At 49.5% G+C, this 20,477-nt stretch overlaps 1 protein-coding gene and 1 non-coding gene across 2 annotated transcripts in view; both read right to left on the reverse strand.

The window, feature by feature from the left end:
• The window catches only part of IFT43 (intraflagellar transport 43), a 103,415-nt gene that overhangs the window by 25,522 nt on the left and 57,416 nt on the right, over positions 1-20,477 (reverse strand). Inside the window, exons 4-5 of the mRNA XM_055435510.2 lie at positions 1,472-1,504; positions 800-846 (exon numbers count right to left, since the gene is read on the reverse strand). Coding sequence (XP_055291485.1) covers positions 800-846; positions 1,472-1,504 — 80 coding nt within the window. The remainder of the gene's footprint in view (positions 1-799; positions 847-1,471; positions 1,505-20,477) is intronic.
• TRNAY-GUA (transfer RNA tyrosine (anticodon GUA)) lies at positions 12,832-12,904 on the reverse strand. The gene has a single exon. It is a non-coding gene; the product is annotated as a tRNA-Tyr (tRNA).

Raw genomic sequence — 20,477 nt, forward strand, 5'->3', positions numbered from 1 at the left:
AAGACAACCTCCCCTCTAGTAGGTTTCCTGCAAAAGGTACACACAATCTTTATCTCTTTTTGAGTTCTGAACACGGGCTTCAGCTGTGACATGGGTGCTAGCCACTGAAGCACTGTTTTTCCCTCATTTACAGCGTCGGCCTTTAACCAACTATGTGCCATACACTAGAGATGCAAAGATAAATAAGACAAGCTGTCCATTAGCACAGAGCTTAGAGCCTGGTGGGAAGAACAACTGAGCCAGTAAACTGTTAAAGCATGATGGTCACTTAGCCCTGTGACCACAGGCGACTTCATCTCTCTGCACTTCAGTTTCCTCAAATATAAAAGTGGGATAATAACAGTACTACCTCGTAGGGCTGCTGTGAAAATGAAATGCTTCAGCATCTGTAAATTGGGAGAACAGTGCCTGAGACATAATAAAGAGCCAATAAGTGCCAGCTATTATTGCTGTGTGGGGTGGTCGTTACAATGGAGGTTTGCCCAGGAGGTTGTGGGCGCAGGGAGAAACAACAGCTGAGTCAGGGGTGGGTGGGATGGGAAGGAAGACAGCTCAGAGGAGGTGATGCTTCTGGCCAAGCGCTGAAGGGCAAGGAAGATTAATGGATAAGGAAGTGGGGCGGGACCCCAGGCAGGGGCAGCAGCACTCGGCCAGGCCCAGAGACGCAACCCACGGGCCAGGACGAGGCCACAGGGACGTGTCCAGTAACGCCTGCAGCAAGCGGCACGTTGGCTGTAGCCCAGGAGATGCTCTGGGACGTCTCTGGAAGCCCTTCTGACTTCCTCCATGGGCATCTTACCTCCTTTGTCATCTGATCTATCCAGGCTCTGCTGTTTGAGGTGGTGGCTGCCCCAAAAAAGAAGGAAAAGAAAGGAGGAAGTGAGTTTCAAACACAGGAAGGAACAACCTATTATATTTTGACTGCTTCCATTCCTTTTCCTAGGTGAAAATGTCTCTGGACCCACCTTCCTCCACCAGCTTGGTCAGACCCGCTTCGTCAGTCTGGTCTGCTATGCAAGGCGCACAAGCTGGGCCATCCCACCAGCACCAACTGTGAAAGGATGCTCCTCCCACCCTACCTGCACTCTCCGCCTTGACCTAGAAACCTGCTTTCTTTCTCTTTGCTATGTCTGCGGAGGAGGCTAGGGTTAGAAGGCTGGTGTTACTTCTGCCCATCTTCATCGATAAAGCAGAACCTAAGGGTGAGTGCTGTTGCCACCTGAACACACAATCTAAGAACCAGAGGGTGGGAGACAGGACTTGGGCATCCACACCAGAGTCCAGCCCTTCAGCTGCAGAAGCAGCATTCGCTGAGCCCTTGACTGCCGCTCTGATCTCCAGCCCGAGCCCAGCCCGCTCCCTACTGTCTATTTTCGGACGCTGCGTGCAACAAAGGCTGAAGTGATGAGGACCACAGGCTGCGTGGCTGCCTAGGGTCACTCAGGACGCCGTTAGAATACTGGAAACATACTCTTTTTTGTCTTCAGAAGCCCTCCTTTGTGACCTGAAAAAGAGAGACAAAAGTTTATGAGAACCTGCTAGTCTCGGCACCGGCGTGGGACACTGGAGGGGTGTTTAGGAAGTGGGGTAAGATGAGAATAACTCAAGTGATCTATCTGTCTGGATTCCTCTTAGACCAAGGCCCACGACCGCTGAGAGACAATGATGGTGATGGCTTCTCACGCCCTCTTTTTAGCATGTCTCCACGTTAAGTTGTTGAGCTCAAGTGCTTAAATCGAAGGAGAAGCTCAATACTCAAAAGCGGTGTGGATGATACCGTGCCTTCTTTTTCTCTCAACAATTAACTGAACAATTTACAGGAGCACGCTCTTAGGACTGAGGCCGTGGGTCTCGTTTGGAGCTGTTGTGCTAACACACATAGCTCCCCGTGAGCAGAAGACGAACCAGCCATGCAGTTCAGGCCTGACTCCTTGCCTCCCCTACGGGAAGGACCGCAAGGCCCTGTGAATGATGGTGGCCTGTTCACACGCTTATGTGAGGCCCGGGTTCTCCAGCCTGAACATGTGTAGGGACCATCGGGGAAGCTTGTGAGACATGCAGATCGCTGGGCCCAGCAGTGAGAGATTTCTGGATCAGCTGTCTAGGGGAAGGGGAATACATCTTAACTTTAACAGTCGTCAGCCTTTAGCCAATCTTGCTTAAAAGACTTAAGACCAGCGTTTCTCAGAGGCTCAGTAGTGACCTGCTTGGATTAGAATTCCTGGGAATTTGAGCGTGCATTACACGGAGATTACTTTTCTTTATGTGTGACGATCTCTGTGATAACAGGGTATTTGTTTTCTTTATGAGATCTTTTAAGTCAGAAATCAATCACCACGATCCACGCGGGCACAGGGTGATGGCGATGCCTTAATGGCTGGGAGGCAAGACGCCTGAGAAGTCCCTCCCCAGGAAAAGTGACCTCGGAACCAACCGGCACCTTCTGCAAAAATGCAAATAATTCTCCTCAAAAGGGGAAAGGTAAAGTCAACCCTGGGACCACTGCCTCTGACTGTCATGGTGAAGTTGAACACTATAAACCTGCTGTCTGAAGGACCCGGTCCTCTGTCACCAGCAGTAGGAAGGCTTGTAGGAAACCGGGATCAGAGGAGAGGAACAGGCTTCAAGAAGGTGGTCGCCCAGGCCAGCACCTTCCCGCTCTACAGAAGGGGTAATGCCATCTCTGGTTACCCTCAGGAGTCTTAACAGCATCGTTCCTCCGAAGCCATGTGCCGGGGGAAGCAGCAGCAGCGATTCGGTGGGAAGGAAACCACAATGATAAGGCTACTCTTCAGGGGAGGCTGATTAATTGCCGTTTACTCACTCATCATCTGAATCGGCGTAACTGCTGCTGAGCCCATGTCCTGCTCCGCCCCACTCTCGGGGTAGCCCAGGATCTTCCCTCATCTCGTTGCATCCCTCAGGGAAGGAGCTGGAACTAGAGACCAAGGCCCCCAGGGATGGAGGGTGGGGATGTCCTCAGGTGGCATTCTGTCTGTCTGTCTCTCCATCTCTCCTGCCAGAAATAGCAGGTTCTGGGCGAGCCTTCAGCTTAGGAGATGGAAAGCCTATTGGGAACCTGTGTGGGGCCCCAGAGAAATGGCATGAAACCCTGCCTGTGGAACAATGGGCCACTTTCGGGCTGTACCAAGCTTCATGTAAGTTTGGGCCGCACCACTGCTTATTTTGGTTTGGTTTCATTTTGTTCTAACATGAATTTGGTGTCCAAATTGGTATATTTTGTACAAAAAAAAAAATCTGGATTTCTAAATTCTTCAAATACAAACACTGGCAACACTTACATTCCCTTACGGAAAACTCGGGGAAGCTGGGCTGTGCCCAATGCCCTCCCCACTGGGAGCCTGAGCTCTGCCCTCCTAGAACTGGGGGTCCCTACTAGCTGAGGCTGGGAAAGATTGAAGGTGGGAGGAGAAGGGGACAACAGAGGATGAGATGGTTGGATGGCATCACCAACTCAATGGACATGAGTCTGAGTAAACTCCGGGAGTTGGTGATGGACAGGGAGACCTGGCGTGCTGTGCAGTCCATGGGGTCGCAAAGAGTCGGACACGACTGAACTGAACTGAACTAGCTCTTTATCACTGAGCCTGCGGTGCTGGCTTGAAGAAGGAAGTAAAGCATTTCCTGCAGCTGTTCCGCTACCAAAAGTGAGAAAGCAAAAGGCAGTGGGAAGCATGCTTCCGGAGAACAGGCAAAGGGTACATTTCTTTACAGAACCGTGACTATGCAAATAACTTCTGTTCCTCGGTGATGTAATTCAAGGGGCTATTCTGAAACGATCCCCACTTCACAGATTTACTATACCTGCCCAGTCAGCCCTCAAAGGCGCCTCAGACGGTGCAGTGATGTGAAGTCTAGCACAAGGATTTTCAAACCACAGGTGGTGACCCATGAGTGAGCCATGAAACCCATTTAGAGGATCACCACCAGCCTTTCTTTTTTAATCTTTCTTTTTTTTTCAATAGCAAAGAATAGTGAAGAGAGTGTATTGCAAATCGTAAAGATAAATATTATGTAAGTTTTTTTAGGTTTCTATACGGATATACCCAGTTATGATAGAGAGTGCATTTTTAAAATTGCTGGTGACAGGTTAAAAAAAAAAAAAGAAAATGTGGTGTTCTATCACTGCCCAGTAGGTAACCAAGAAGGAAGGCCATGGGGCTGCAGTCCCGTCTCTCCCAGGCTGTGTGGGCGGGTGGAGGCTGACGGAGGGGACGGCGGGTTCTGGGTCATCTCTTCCTCGCAGACACATTTCCGGGGACATGGTGTGAGCCAGTCCAACCCCAGGGCAGGAGGACTGCAGGGTGGCGGCTAGTTCCGCCCCGGGCTTCTGGTCTCTCACCGCCCTTGTAGCTTCCCCAGAAGTGCTGTGAGAGAGTCTGGGAGCCTGGCAATTATCACAGTGGTGAGCCCACGGTATAGACCCAGCATGCTTTGGGATCTTCAGGGACTCTCGTGTCTATCAACAGTAGTTCTGGAAAGAAGGTGCTCCGGGAGCACCGTGTCACACACAGACTGGGACCATGGGCGCCGCGCCATGTGCTTCTGTCCATGTCACAGAGCCGGGCGGCAGTGAGGCTGACACAAGACTCCCCACCGCCCACCTTCCACCCCAGATTCCAAACGCACTGCCCCGAGCCCTTGCAAAAGCAGGTACCCGCTGATTCTTAGCTGTCCCCTGGGCTCCCCGAGCGGTGCTTGGATTTACTGGGCTCGCATGTTTTCCATACTTACAGGAGACAACGGACAGCTCATTGAAAGCTTGAAAGAATCCTTTACACGAGGAGTTCTTAACCAGTGGACCACAAGAGAATCACCCCTGGGAAGCTTTTGCAGTGTCCACGTGCTAGGCATCACTCCAGGCCCCCTGAGGAAGTAATTTCTAGGAAAGGAACCTAGTCATGGATGTGAGAATCACCGCTTGAAACCTTATGTCAGAGAGCAGGCTGAACTCGCTAGTTGCTAAGCAGCAGGAGGTAAGTCTTTCTGCCTCGTCCTTCCGAGTTGCCTACTTTCTCCTCTGTGTGTGAGTCACTCAGTTGTGTCCAACTCTTTGCGACCCCATGGACTACAGCCCACCAGGCTCCTCTGTCCATGGAATTCTCCAGGCAAGAATACTGGAGTGGGTTGCCATTCCCTTCTCCAGGGGATCTTCCCAACCGAGGGATCGAACCTGGGTCTCCTGCATTACAGGCAGATTCTTTACCAACTGAGCCACCAGGGAAGCCCTTTCTCCTAACACAAGTGACAGGCTGAGGGGAGCAAGGAAACAGCCTCACGGACTGAAGGCTCCATTCCCGAGTGACCCTGAACTGGCTTTCTGGAGACTCAGCTGGGATTCCCTGGTGTTCGTAAAAGCTCAGCAGGTGCCCTCCACCCAGGGAGACCCAGAAGCAATTCAGATCCGATTAGAGATGCTTGTTCAATATTCAAAATGTAAAACACAGAGGTTGCTGAACCAGCACTTTGAAAAGTTAATTAAATGCCAGGTTTCTTTTTAAGAGCTACTCCATCACTTGCTGATTGCTTTGGCCATTTTGCAGAATGAAGCTTTAACTCCGCACAATGAGAGGACATGTTCTCCCTCACCTCCCACCTTGGGGAGACAGGGTGACGAGAGTAAGGGCACCCTGGTCTCCGGCTCTGCAGTGAGGAATGGACGGACCTGGTCGGTGACTTGCCAAGAAGGGAAACCACAGCCCCCTCTGTGTGGAGCTTTTCAAGTCACCAAGATCACTCAGCTTCATGTGAAGCTGTCTGCTCTTTAAACACTGAGTTCCCAGGTGGAGACTTCAAGGTTAGGGGCACTGTCTGGTTTTCCCTATTTTATCTTTATTCTGTTTATTTTAAAATTATTTTTATTTGTTTTTATCTTTTGGCTGTGCCACACACCACGTGGAATCTTGGTTCCCTGAGTAGGGGTCGAACCTGTGTCCCCTGCATTGGAAGAGAGACGTCTTAACCACCGGACCAACAGCACAGTCCCTGGGCTTCCCCTACTTCTCTTTAAAGCCGGGTCCTTCAGCCCCACGCTCAGTCAGTTCCCTCCTGGTGCCCACCCCCACTGCTCCACCATCCACACCTAGGTGTCTCCTCCTCAGATCCACACATTACCCTCAATTCTCACGGAAAAGACCCCTCCCAGGCCCCCGCCCCCACAGACCTGTAAAGCCGATGACTGATGACAGCACCAGTTACCATTTACAGAGCTTGCTCGGTGCTAGGCACTCTTATCTATATATCCCCGCCATATAACGCTATATAAACATTCAGTTCAGTTCAGTCGCTCAGTCGTGTCCGACTCTTTGCGACCCCATGAATCGCAGCACACCAGGCCTCCCTGTCCGTCACCAACTCCCAAAGTCCACACAAACTCAGGTCCATCGAGTCGGTGATGCCATCCAGCCATCTCATCCTCTGTCGTCCCTTTCTCTTCCTGCCCCCAATCCCTCCCAGCATCAGGGTCTTTTCCAATGAGTCAACTCTTCGCATGAGGTGGCCAAAGTATTGGAGTTTCAGCTTCAGCATCAGTCCTTCCAATGAACACCCAGAACTGATCTCCTTTAAGATGAACTGGTTAGATCTCCTTGCAGTCCAAGGGACTCTCAAGAGTCTTCTCCAACACCACAGTTCAAAAGCATCAATTCTTTGGCACTCAGCCTTCTTCACAGTCCAATTGTCACATCCATACATGACCACTGAAAAAACCATAGCCTTGACTAGACGGACCTTTGTTGGCAAAGTAATGTCTCTGCTTTTTAATATGCTCGCATTACATATTACCTTATTTATTTATCACATTATCTTCTTTAACGTGCTCCCTTTTATAGATGAGGAGCCTGGAGCTCAAGGAAGTAAAGTTAATTTGACTAAAGTCACCCAGCTAGAAAGTGATCGGGGCAGGATACAAATTCCAGTTCTTGATCCCTATGTGATATAGGCATGCAGGCAGCTCTACTGACCAGGGGAAGGGCTCATTCTACATTCTGCTTCAAATTCAATTCATATTTTCCGCCATGAGATGAGGATGTAAGACTGGAAGACTTTCGACTCAGAGCAGCACGACAGCTGTGTGCCACGGGGTAGTTAATGTTGGCTTCACTGTTCTGTGTGACTGTTTGCGTGTTTTTATTTACAAGCTGACAGCTCGCGTCATGGCAGAGAGGAGACCCCATCTAGCCAGGTCACCCTTCCCTCCACGTCCTCGCCTTTCCAAACTTCCTCTGCTCAGATGCAGTTCCTTTCTTTGACATTTAGAGGCCACGCTGACACACACTGGGCGTTGTTTTGCTCAGTGGAGGACAAGCTTGACGGCTTCCAGCACATCTCACGCCTGCAGCAACACAGAACCACAGCCCGATCCCGGATGCTCGCTTTCACCCTGGGGCTCAGCGGCAGAGAAGGACCTCACTGTGAAAACCCTCCCCGCCTGTGCGGCTCATCTCCCCTGCCTGCCCTCCTGCATCAGGCAGAAGGCCTCAGCTGCTGCCTACATGGGTCACGTGCTGAAGGGTGAAAGGCGGCCCTAATGTAGACATCATCTCAGTTAAAATGGTGCTCTCGAGTTTAATGGAATACCGCAGAGATCTAAATGGAGATAAAGTACCACGGCTCAGAGAACAGCCAGGATGCTATCTTTATGCGGCATGACAATGTTCAGTGGTTAATTAGACACCGTTAACCTATTTTAGCAGGGGACATAACTGGGATAAATGGGGGGAAGTGTCCTTGAAGTCTCTTAATATCCACAGCACATATTGGACCCTAGACTCACCTCCCTGCTTCAAGACAGCACAGGCTTAAAATAGATCAAAGTGCTAGACATAGAAGCGCCCAGTGGAAGACGCTCTACTGGCCCACCCTGCCTGGGCCACGGCCTCTAACTGGCGAGGGATGTGAAGGGTTTGGACAAGTGGTCACTAGTACAACTTGTTGCCCATGAGAGAAGTGCTAAAGCCACCATAAGGGGCTTACAGGGCTCCCGTGACAAAAAGAAGAATCTCTGCAGCCAGGGACCAAATTCATAAATACTTAGCAAGGGCAAGAGTAGGAGTGAGAGACCAGCTAAAGTGAAGCTAAAGCTACCTTATATTTTCAGAACACATCACTCCTCTGGAGGAAAAGCAGGCAAAATACCACTTTCTTGAGAGGTTTTCAACTCTCATAATTCTTAAATGTCCAATAAAAATCTCACAAACCTCGCTGAGGTCAGTTTTACCAAGATGTGAGAGAGGGGAGGTCATTTGTCCCAGATCATATAACACATCACCAGTACATCCAACATCGAGGCTCTACTTTATAAATTGTATGACCCAGCAAATGAGCCTTCACAGCAAAAACCCGAATCTGAGCAGATGAGAAATCTTCCATTGTAATCTCGGCTACCAGGTCCATTCAGCATCAGGCAGTGGACCCCTACACTGGGGTCCCTCTGCTCTAACTGTCCCCACACCTACAATACTGATTAACAACCAGATAGTTCTCATGAACTGAAGTTTTCTTTGGCTAAAAGATTTCTCCTCATTGAAAATCTCTCCTGAAAGTTGAAACCCCCACTCTTTCCCCCTGGGTTCCTAATTCTTGTCATTCATGCACTTAGTGTCTAGAATGTTTTTCTAGGTATTGTTCGTTTTCCTTTCTTTTTTTAAAGCAAACAAGAACTCCCCAGCACCCAAATTCTGGCACTCTGGAGTTTTACGTCACCTTAGAGTACAGTGAGCTCCTACTGGCACTATCAGCAAACAAGGTGTCTAGTAGAAAGACGAAGAACAACCTCCAAATCCTATCCGTAGATTCCCAAGCCCTACCAAGTGGAAGGGACAGGGAATTACAAGGCAATTCCTGGGTGAAGCTTGCCCCCTGCTGGTCTGATTCAAAACAACATCTTCATTCTGATTCAAACTCAAAAGATGTATCAGGAGGAAAAAAAGACTGAAATATATAGAAGGAGTCTTAGTAGCTAAAAAGCAAAGAGTTGGACACAATTGAGCGACTGAACTGAACTGATAATATGTATGTACATGCCTGAAATGAGTAAATTAAAAAGCTGAAGGGTTCACACCTCTAGATCTTAGGTACCTTGAATGAACACTATTTTATTTAGAACAAACAGGTGTTGGGATTTGTGGATCTTTTGCTCAGGATTTTACAACAGAGATGGCAGCAATGCCTCCAGAAGTCTTACCTACCACGGTGCCTGAAAGACTGTGACCACCACCCCACCTGCGCATCTTGTAGGTGAGGAAATAAAGACCAGGAGATGCAAAGCGACTTCATTACAGACCCAAGGCGAGCTGGACACACAGCCGGAACTAGAAACCAACATTCCCTCATCTACTGCTGCTTCTATTACGGTCCGGATTTAACAAAACAAGTGTGTTGATCACTCAATTGTATCTGACTCTTGTGACCTGATGGACTGTAGCCCTCCAGGCTCCTCTGTCCATGGGATTCTCCAGGCAAGAATACTGGAGTGCACAGCCATTCCCTTCTACAGGGGATCTGCCCAACCCAGGGATTGAACCTGGGTCTCCCGCACTGCAGGCAGATTCTTTACTGTCTGAACCACCAGGGAAGCCCAAAAGAACAAGTGAGGTCAGAGCAAGAGACAGAAGTAATCCTTCTGGTTGGGTGATGCTGGAAAGACTCCCTAGAAAACGTGCTTGAGACTGGCAGAAAAGTCACAGGAAGAAAAAAACCTGAAAAATGGCAGGAGGCGCAAAAGGGCCAGGTGTGCTCAGAAAACAGCAGGGCAGTTGGTGCGGCTGAAATACAAAGGGTGGTGGCTGAGAATGAGAAGGGCGGAGGAACTGGCTGGACGGGCTGACGGACTGGACCAAGATGCTCTTACACAGAGGTATCAACCCCAGAAACACAGACGCTGATACTGCTCAGGGATGGAACGAGGGGGCTACCCGTTTTCACTGGGCTCCTTTCTTCCCTTTCAAGTTACTGAGACAATTGAGAGGGGGTACGATGAACAGCAGGCCACCTACCACGTGCCTGGCAACACAACAGCAGCGCGAAGGGTTCAGGGGAAGACACTCAGTCATCCTTCTTGCTGGAGAAGGATGGGGAGGAAAAACCTCTGGGAAGAAGTGCTGCCGAAACTTCTGCCACGCTCAAATGCCACCCTCACTCATTTTGCTGTAAGTGGACTTCCTGCAAGTACTTTATACATTAAGTTGACTCCTTACTTTTACTTTAATTTACTTAAAAGAAAACTTTACATTCTCAGTGGAAATTCTGCACTACCAACCATAGAAAAGGTAGTTACAAAAAAACAATACAGCTTAAACAAAACACAAAATTTATTATAGCTACATATTGCTATTTGCCAGTCTGAGCCTATGGCATATTCCTCCTTTGTTAAAAAGGTAGAGTAGCAAGCTTAGAAAGGTATTAAGGAAGTACTAGGTGCAAACTGAGACTTTCCCACTGATACAATCGGAGGGGGCTGACAGCCGATGGGAGAGACGGTAACTTCGAGACTTAGGGCTGGTCTCTGGGAAGTGTGGCCAAAAGGATGAGAAGTGAAACAACACGGGATGTGGAACCAAAATCAGTGCAGATCATGGCTCCACAAGTCAGACTCTGTTGCTGTTCAGTCGCTCAGCCATGTCCGACTCTTTGTGACCCCGTGGACCGCAGCACGCCGGGCCTCCCTGTCCTTCACCATCTCCCGGAGCTTGCCCAAACTCATGTCCATTGTGTCAGCGAAGACATCCAACCATCTCGTCCTCTGGCATCCCTTCTCCTGCCTTCTAGCTTTTCCAGCGTCAGGGTCTTTTCCAATGAGTCAGCTCTTTGCATCAGGTGGCCAAAGTACTGGAGTTTCAGCTTCAGCATCAGTCCTTCCAGTGAATCTTCAGCGTTGATTTCCTTTAGAATTGACTGGTTTGATCTCGCTGCAGTCCAAGGGACTCTCAAGAGTCTTTGCCAGCACCACAGTTGAAAAAGCATCAATTCTTCAGCACTCAGCCTTCTTTATGGTCCAATTCTCACATCCATATATGACTACTGGAAAAACCATAGCTTTGACTATATGGACCTTGGTTGGCAAAGTCAGGGGGCAAACTTAGATCAGTGCTTCTGAAAACCTTTATTTCAGTCCATTTAAAAAAAACTAGAGATGATTTACACTGAATGGGCAGGGTCTTTTACTTCTCCTAGAATTTTCTTCTCCATAATAAAGAAACCGGTAGAGACTTCCTTCTGGTCACTCACTAGTTGTTTTCTCTGTCTTTCCGTTGCATCCTGTGGTCCCCCATAGACCCACAATCACACTGGGACTCACCCAAGTGAGAAGCTACCCACAGGGAAGGTGGTGCAGTGGTACCTGCCGCTAGAGGTGGCCCCCTTCCACTGCCAGCGTGCGAGGCCCTCCCGGGGCCGGGCAGGGTACTGTGTGGGGCAGCCTTCTGGAAGGCGCCAGATCCAACCCGGTGACTCCGTGGTACAGAACCAAGGACACTCTGGCACTTCTCAATATGGCATCTTGTGCGATGACCACTGTGAAACCAGGAGAAAGAGGCCTAGCCCTTAGTAACCAGCGTTGGTGAGGGTAGACGGGACAAAAAGTAAAACCACCAGCAGACCCACCAGGCCAGAAAAGAACCGAGCTCATATGAAAGGGATTCTATTTCGTGTGCATAAATTATACCTACATCTGCCCACGCTGTGGCTTCGACAACGAAAACTGCTTTCAGTTACTTCTCAATAAAGGACTAAAAAGAGAAGGGAAAAGGCAGGTATGATGTTCACAGATGCATTTTATTTTTGAGAGACTGAATCCATCAAAGGGAGAACAAGGAGATCATGTATGCCGGGAGAATTCTAACCAATGGCGGGTGCCCCCATCGCTCCCTGCTGACTTTCAGCCGGCTCACTCTGAGAAGCGGCGCATCCCCCTTTAGCAGACGGGCTGGCTCAGGGGACACAACTTCTTTTCCTTGAAAGTTTTTTTTTTTGTTCAGTAAGATTGCTTCATATGATCAACATCTCATTTCTGCGAGGGTCCCGGAGGACCGCAGTAAAGACGGGTTTTATTCTCACAGACGCGCTGTTGCACAAACAGCGTAGTGCACGGCCTTTTCATGAACTCGAGATGAATGCCTGCCGCTCTCCAGGTTTGAGGATGGCATGGCTGCAGAAGGAGAGGCACATTCTATTACACTAATTAGCTGGATGACCTTGGGCGGCAGGGCAAGGTGACATCTGCCAGCTTTTCTAAGTCTTAAGATTCTACCCCTGAGCCACTTAACCACCCCAGGCCTCATTTTCTCCATCTCCAATCCGAAGGGGCTCACCTTGTGACCTCTCAGGTCCTTCCGAGACTCTGTGGATGACTGACCCTGCCTCTACTGGCCCCCACCCCAGTCTGTTCCCATGGAAACCATTTCCTACTCTGACAACCTCCCAAGCCACCCCTTTCTCAGACCTGGTTTGTGTGCTCAGTTGCTAAGTCATGCCCGACTCTTCGCGACCCCATGGACCGTAGCCCACCAGGCTCCTCTGTCTGTGGGATGCTCCAGGCAAGAACACTGAAGTGGGTGGCCATGCCCTCCTCCAGGGGATCTTCCTGACCCAGGGACTGAACTCGCATCTCCTGCGTCTCCAGTATTGCCGGAGGGTTCTTTACCCACTGAGCCCACCTGGGAAGCCCTCTTTTCTTGAAGAAGTGAAGTGAAGTTGCTCAGTCATGTCTACCTCTTTGCGACCCCATGGACTGTAGCCCACCAGGCTCCTCTGTCCATGGAATTTTCCAGGCAAGAGTACCGGAGTGGGTTGCCATTTCCTTCTCCAGGGCATCTTCCTGACCCAGGGATCGAACCTGGGTCTCCTGCATTACAGGCAGACGCTTTACCATCTGAGCCACCAGGGAAGCCTCTTTTCTTAGGTGTTGTCAAAAAATGCCACACTCTCCCAGCTTCACAGGGAACCTTTACCTCCCCTTCCCACTCCTCTGCTAACCGTCTCGCTGGCTCACTTCCTCCTCACCATGACTCCTTTCTGCTTCCTTTCCCTCTAAGCAGTTGGAGAGAAGGACCTGCTGACCCTCCAGACCTCCCAACAGGGCACCTCAGAAATCAACCCTCTGCTCTCCCGGTCCCGGAGGGTTGGAGGCCCCGGGGCTCTACTAGCTCTAAGTTCTGGCTCTGGAGTCAGAGGGTTCAAAGCCGAGCATCACCATTCACTGGCTGTGTGCTCTTGGGCAAGTCACTTAAACTCGGCAAAACTGGCGACAGTACCACATTTCACTTCACGGGGTTGTCATTAGAATCAAGTAAGTTAATTCACATCAAGTATTTAGCACAGTACTTGGCACACAGGATGAGACGGGGAACAGCCGTTGCTACTTCCATTACGATGATGATGAGGATGCTTTTAACTCCAGTCTCCACTCCCTGTGCTCAAGACACTGTCTTTCTCCTCCTCAATCCTATAACCGAACCCCTGCCCAGAGATGGGTGCTGGCTAGGTGTGCACAGCCATTGCTTCATACTTTCTGCTTCTAACCCCCTTGCTCCCCTGCTTCCCAGGTTACTGCTGCCTCTGGCTCAATCTGTCGGGAACCCCTCAGCCAACATGCCGGGCAGCCAACCCTGGAGGGAGACACACCCGCCCTCCCCACCTGGCCGGCCACCTGCCACCTACATACACCCCAGCCCCCACGCCAGCCGCCCGCCACTTCCCACGATGCCGACTCGGTCTCCAGGTTCCTCCTCAGCCTTCTCAGTGCACACCCTTCCCGTGCTATCCGTCTCCTGCTTGTCACTTTCTTTGCCACTTGGCTCCCTTCCTCCACTTCAGCCACTTTCGTTTATCCCTGTCTCAAAAGCAACTTTTTCTGCCCTTTGAGTCCTTTCCAAATGATTCCCTACTTCTAAGAAGCTTCCAGCATTCGGTGAGACTGTTTTCATGCTCCTTAGCACACCCGACTCTCTACATCACATGACACAGTCTCAGAAAGAATCCCAAACCAGTGATTTCTGTCTCTTGGCCTGACGCTGAATCGACCAGAGAAAACAACATGGCGCCTACTCAGAAATCATGTCCTCGTCCTCTCAACTCAAACTCTGATCCTGCTTTAGTTGGTAATGAGCCTAACGAAAAATTTCCCACTTCCCAGCCTCTTTTGCACTGAGGGGTGAGCATATACATTCCTGATCAATGAGAAAGATGCAGCAGTCCCTGGAAAGCATCCTCTATCTCCTCACCTCCAAAACACAAATTCTTGCTAAGAAAGAACCCTTTGTCTTCTCCTCCATATCATCCGCCATTCTTCTTGCCTGGAAAACAGAGGCGAGGTCTGGAGGTACAGCAGCCATTATACCACTATGAGGCATGGCATGATGACAAAGGCCCACATGCAGAGGATGGTGGGCAGGAAGATGGGAAGAGTTCCATCCCTGCTGCCACCACGGAGCTGCCACATCAGCCCTGGACCACAAAGTCCTGGACCTCCTATTTTCTGAGATAAACCTCTTTCCATTTAGATCTCTACTAGTATGGTTCTCTGCTGCTTGCCAGTGCAGGAGCCTCAGGAGACAGGATTTCGATCCCTGGGTTGGGAAGATCCCCTGGAGGAGGAAATGGCAACCCGCTCCAGTATTCTTGCCATGATAACGCCATGGACAGAAAAGCCTGGTGGGCTAGAGTCCATGAGGTCACAAACAGCGGGACACAACAAAGTGATAGAGCACACAGACGCTGCTGCTTGCAGATGAATTCAACCTCACCAATACAACAAAACCAGTGGCAAATGAGAAGTCACTCCAAGTGAGGAGGAACACATATCCGATGGGAAAACCACCCTCAGGAAATCATAATTCAGTTCAGTTCAGTCGCTCAGTCGTGTCCAACCCCATGAATCACAGCACGCCAGGCCTCCCTGTCCATCACCAAATCATAATTAGGTAACCTTAATAAATAGTCTCATAAGAGAAAGCAATGATTTGAAATGGATACATGAGGAGAGTAATTCACAGGAAATGGATGAGTGACATCACCAAAATCTGGGGGAAAAAAAGGGATGTCAAATTCAAGGGAAAAGCTGAGCAGGCCTCTCCTCAGCTCCGTCCAGCCTAGAGAGAAGCACTTACTATACAGAGTGGAGTTGGGGCAGCCCTGAGGGGGAGGCCTCTGTGGGAGAGATGGGCGTCTGTTCACACCTACAAATTCCCCAAAATGGTGCCACATCAGAAAAGCATTCGGAAGAGGTGAAATCGTGTGTCCTATGCACTGCCAGTCACAGCTGTCAACGCATCCAAGGCTCCTGGCAAAGCGCATGCCTGGAACTCACGGCCCTGCACGCAGGTCCTTCTCAACCTTATCCACCGACTTCTTTCACTTCTCCAGGCAGACCGTGGGCTTCCGTCTCCCCTGGGCTCTGTCTACTCCAAGCACACTGGGGCACATCCAGGCCTCCTTCACTGGCCCCTGTGCCTGGGAGGCCTGCGGCATCTCGGGGTCTGTCGACTGTTCCATTTCAAGGCCGTGGTTTATGCGCCCAGATGATTTGTCTCGAGTGGCTGTCCAGAAAGCACAATTCAGACGGGCAGACACTCTTTCCGAGTTATGCACGGCCTTAGAGACCATTCAGCTCTAACGCTGAAGAGACAGAGCCCAAGGGTGTGGAGCTGGGGGCACCAGGAGAAGCTGGATTACCCCGCTCTCTCCCAGACAGAGCTCGGTGGGAAGAAATCCCGGGGCCACCGGGCTTGAACATCTGGGATTTCCGAGGATCGTGACATCCTACAGCTGAATGGGGGAGCTTTGAGATCATCTAGTCCAAACCCATTGGGAACCTCAGCCCAAAGAGTCCACATGACCTGCCTGGGAGGGGGTGACAGACAGGGTGACGGGACTAGACCACAGGCAGATGTTTCAACTTCCAACAGGCACGGGGAGGGGCGGGGGGCACGGGGTAGGAAGGAGTGACCCTCGGAAGGAGGGTGATGGTAGGGGGGGGAAGTATGGGGGAGATGGACAGGGGAAATAGCCTCCCAGGCAGATGCCTGCCTTCATTTCATGAACACTTGGAGCGCCTGCTCTGGGCTGAGAACCCGTGGACCACTCTGCCCTCGGCCTTGGCAGGAGTCACGCCCGAAACCTGTAACTAGAACTGGCTCCCGAGCTGGCTGCCTGGTGACAGATCCAGTTCTTGGAGGGCTCAGCAGGCTTAGAAGGAACGAACGCTTCTGATGCCTAACTGAACTGAACCACGAGCCCAGCTGGGCCTGTTGACCATGTGACTGGCGTGGCCTTGGCCTGTGTAGACCGCATCCTTTGCACTCACCGTCTCTGCAGGCAGGCAGCCAGGTAAGCGGGGGGGGGGGGGGGGTCACGCGTTCACCGCGTGCTACTCTGCCCTCGGGGAACACCCGCAGAGACTCCCGCCAGTGCACACGCACAACGCCAGGGGTCAAGGGCACAAAACAGAAGGTGTCAAGGCGCAGAGAAGAGCATGACCCGTGGTCAGACTCACCTGGTTCAAATCCTGCCAGGCTCTTACTGGCTGTGTGACCGTGAGCAGGTTAGTCAGCCTTTCTGAAGTTTTGTTTCCTTGTCTTTTAGTGGGGATAATAAAAGAACCTATCTAATGGGGTCGGGGGGGCGACTTTGAGGATAAATTAAGACAACTGTGCTTAGCACAGCAGCTAGTGCAAAAGCCACAATAAACACTGTGTGTGTTTTCCCATCCATACAACAAGAGGGCTGGGCATGACGTGTGGGTTGTCCACATACAGTTCTGCAGTGTGGCCCCAGAAGGTGGAATCTGGGTCAGAGGATGGAGCTGCAAATTTCCTAAAGAGAAGCAGTTTAAAAAAACATGACGGGGGTGCGGGGGTGTTGTGTGTTTGTATATATGTGTATTTACATGTAATATATGTGTGTACACACACAGAGTCCTCCCTCCATATCCATGGGTTCCGCATCTGCGGATTCAACCGACCATGGATTGAAAATATTTGAAGGAAAAAAAAAATCTCAAAAAGCAAAACTTTAACTTGCCACACCCTGCCAACTCTTCACATAGCATTTACATCGTATTATGAATCAAAAGTAATGCAGAGATGATTGAAAGTACATGGGAGGATGTGTGTAGGTTATATGCAAACACCATGCCATGTGATATAAGGGATTCAAACACTAATGATGTTTATACCTATGGGTGTCCTGGAAGCAGTCCCCCTTGGATCCTGAGGGACAACTACATATATACACTTCTGAAGGTGTATCTATTGTGCAAAACTATACAATGTATCTATTGTTGGTAAAGATACCAATGAACTGTTATGAGTAGCTGCTTCTAGAGAGATGACTAGGACTGGAGGAAATGGTAGTTTCAGGCAAATTTAACATCATGTCTTGTTTGAATTTTTATATCACTAAAGTGTCCTTTCAAGATTTGACATAGCTCAACTGGAATTCCATCACCTTCACTGAAGTCAAGGCCCACTTGACTTCACATTCCAAGATGTCTGGCTCTAGGTCAGTGATCACATTATCATGATTATCTTGGTTGTGAAGATCTTTTTTGTACAGTTCTTCTGTGTATTCTTGCCACCTCTTCTTAATATCTTCTGCTTCTGTTAGGTCCATACCACTTCTTTCCTTTATCGAGCCCATCTTTGCATGAAATGTTCCCTTGGAATCTCTAATTTTCTTGAAGAGATCTCTTGTTTTTCCTATTCTGTTGTTTTCCTCTATTTCTTTGCATTGATCGCTGAGGAAGGCTTTCTTATCTTTCCCTGCTATTCTTTGGAACTCTGCATTCAGATGCTTATAACTTTCCTTTTCTCCTTTGTTTTTTGCTTCTCTTCTTTTCACAGCTATTTGTAAGGTCTCCTCAGACAGCCATTTTGCTTTTTTGCATTTCTTTTCCATGGGGATGATCTTGGTCCCTGTCTCCTGTACAATGTCACGAACCTCTGTTCAGAGTTCATCAGGCATTCTATCAGATCTAGTCCCTTAAATCTATTTCTCACTTCTACTGTATAATCATAAGGGATTTGATTTAGGTCATGCTGTGAAAGTGCTGCACTCAATATGCCAGCAAATTTGGAAAACTCATCAGTGGCCACAGGACTGGAAAAGGTCAGTCTTCATTCCAATCCCAAAGAAAGGCAATGCCAAAGAATGCTCAAACTACCACACAATTGCACTCATCTCACACGCTAGTAAAGTCATGCTAAAAATTCTCCAAGCCAGGCTTCAGCAATATGTGAACCGTGAACTCCCAAATGTTCAAGCTGGTTTTAGAAAAGGCAGAGGCACCAGAGATCAAATTGCCAACATCCGCTGGATCATGGAGAAAGCAAGAGAGTTCCAGAAAAACATCTATTTCTGCTTCATTGACTATGCCAAAGCCTTTGACTGTGTGGATCACAATAAACTGTGGAAAATCCTGAAAGAGATGGGAATCCCAGACCACCTGACCTGCCTCTTGAGAAACCTGTATGCAGGTCAGGAAGCAACAGTCAGAACTGTACATGGAACAACAGACTGGTTCCAAATAGGAAAAGGAGTACATCAAGGCTGTATATTGTCACCTTGCTTATTTAACTTATATGCAGAGTACATCATGAGGAACGCTGGGCTCGAAGAAGCACAAGCTGGAATCAAGATTGCTGGGAGAAATATCAATAACCTCAGATATGCAGATGACACCACCCTTATGGCAGAAAGTGAAGAGGAACTCAAAAGCCTCTTGATGAAAGTGAAAGAGGAGAGTGAAAAGGTTGGCTGGAAGCTCACCATTCAGAAAACAAAGATCATGGCATCTGGTCCCATCACATCATGGGAAATAGATGGAAAAACAGTGGAAACAGTGTCAGACTTTATTTTTGGGGGCTCCAAAATCACTGCAGATGCTGATTGCAGCCAGGAAATTAAAAGACGCTTACTCCTTGGAAGGAAAGTTATGACCAACCTAGATAGTATTAAAAAGCAGAGACATTACTTTGCCAACCAAGGTCTGTCTAGTCAAGGCTATGGTTTTTCCCATGGTCATGTATGGATGTGAGAGTTGGACTGTGAAGAAGGCTGATCGCTGAAGAATTAATGCTTTTGAACTGTGGTGCTGGAGAAGACTCTTGAGAGTCCCTTGGACTGCAAGGAGATCCAACCAGTCCATTCTAAGGGAAATCACTCCTGGGTGTTCACTGGAGGGGCTGATGCTGAAGCTGAAACTGCAATACTTTGGCCACCTCATGCGACGAGTTGACTCACTGGAAAAGACTCTGACGCTGGGAAGGATTGGGGGCAGGAGGAGAAGGGGACGACAGAGAATGAGATGGCTGGATGGCATCACCAACTCTATGGACATGAGTTTGAGTGAACTCCGGGAGTTGGTGATGGACAGGGAGGCCTGGTGTGCTGTGATTCATGGGGTCGCAAAGAGTTGGACACGACTGAGCGACTGAACTGAACTGAAAGTGTCCTTGGTTTGCTTATTTAACTACAAAAGACTTTAAAAAAATATAAATGTTTCCACTGAATCCCCCAGCAGTGGAAGGAGTTCAGGCAGACCCAGGGCAGCACTTGTAGAGGCACCAGAATTCGAAAGGATGTGGACAGAACCTTCTAGTTTCAAGATCTCTCTGCACTAAATGATAATCCAGAGAGACACAGGAACATTCCATAGGACGCTGTCCTTTTTCGGCTACTGTTAATTAAGGGACCCCTCGGTGGGCCTGTCAATCCCTTCCCGAACCTCAGAGACTCCCTCTTTTACAATCCTACCCCTGGTTCCCAGCTCCGGTCACACGAGAATTTGCACCTCTGCAAAACTAGATACTGCAAAGGACCAAAAGTCAAAGCCTCCACAGGACATGCCAAGAACCTATTCTAGAATCGCTCCTGGCTTTCAATCATAAAGATAAAACTCAAGGGTAGTTTGACTAGTCAAGAAAAGCTGCAGGCTGAAGGGAAGCTGGGTGCAGGTTCTGGGCAGGGTGGGGATCGGAGCCTGTTACTTTGCAGTCTTAGGCAGCCCTTCCAACAGGCCTCGCCACAGGCGACTGGGAAGCAGGACCGCTGACGTGGGCTCTAGAAACACAGCTCCTGGGCACCGTGTAGCCTCCGGCCTCAGCTCTCCCCTCCCGGGTGCACACGCACAGGCAGTGAGTGGGTCCATCTCAAGTCACTGCACACACCGTCCCCACCGCCCTGGGCATCAGGCGCTCACCTCTGCTACAGGGAGGGCCTGAGCAGGGCTGCCTGTCAGGAAGACTGCTCTGCCTTTCAGAGAAGGAAGGGAAGTATCCAAATGCTACTCCACGTGGGGCTTACGGGAACAGACTGCTATCATCTTCAACTGGGAGGCACTTGACAGAATTGCAAGATTCCTATTATTTCATATTTAGTCATTTGCATAAATAAACTGGGTTCTGTGACACTAGACAAGCCATCCAGGCCCCTAAACTGCAATGAATAGAACACAGAACGTC

The sequence above is a fragment of the Moschus berezovskii genome, chromosome 9, assembly GCF_049115385.1.
Source record: "Moschus berezovskii isolate FMDL1 chromosome 9, NW_MosBer_1.0, whole genome shotgun sequence".
In the NCBI taxonomy this organism is placed as follows: domain Eukaryota; kingdom Metazoa; phylum Chordata; class Mammalia; order Artiodactyla; family Moschidae; genus Moschus; species Moschus berezovskii.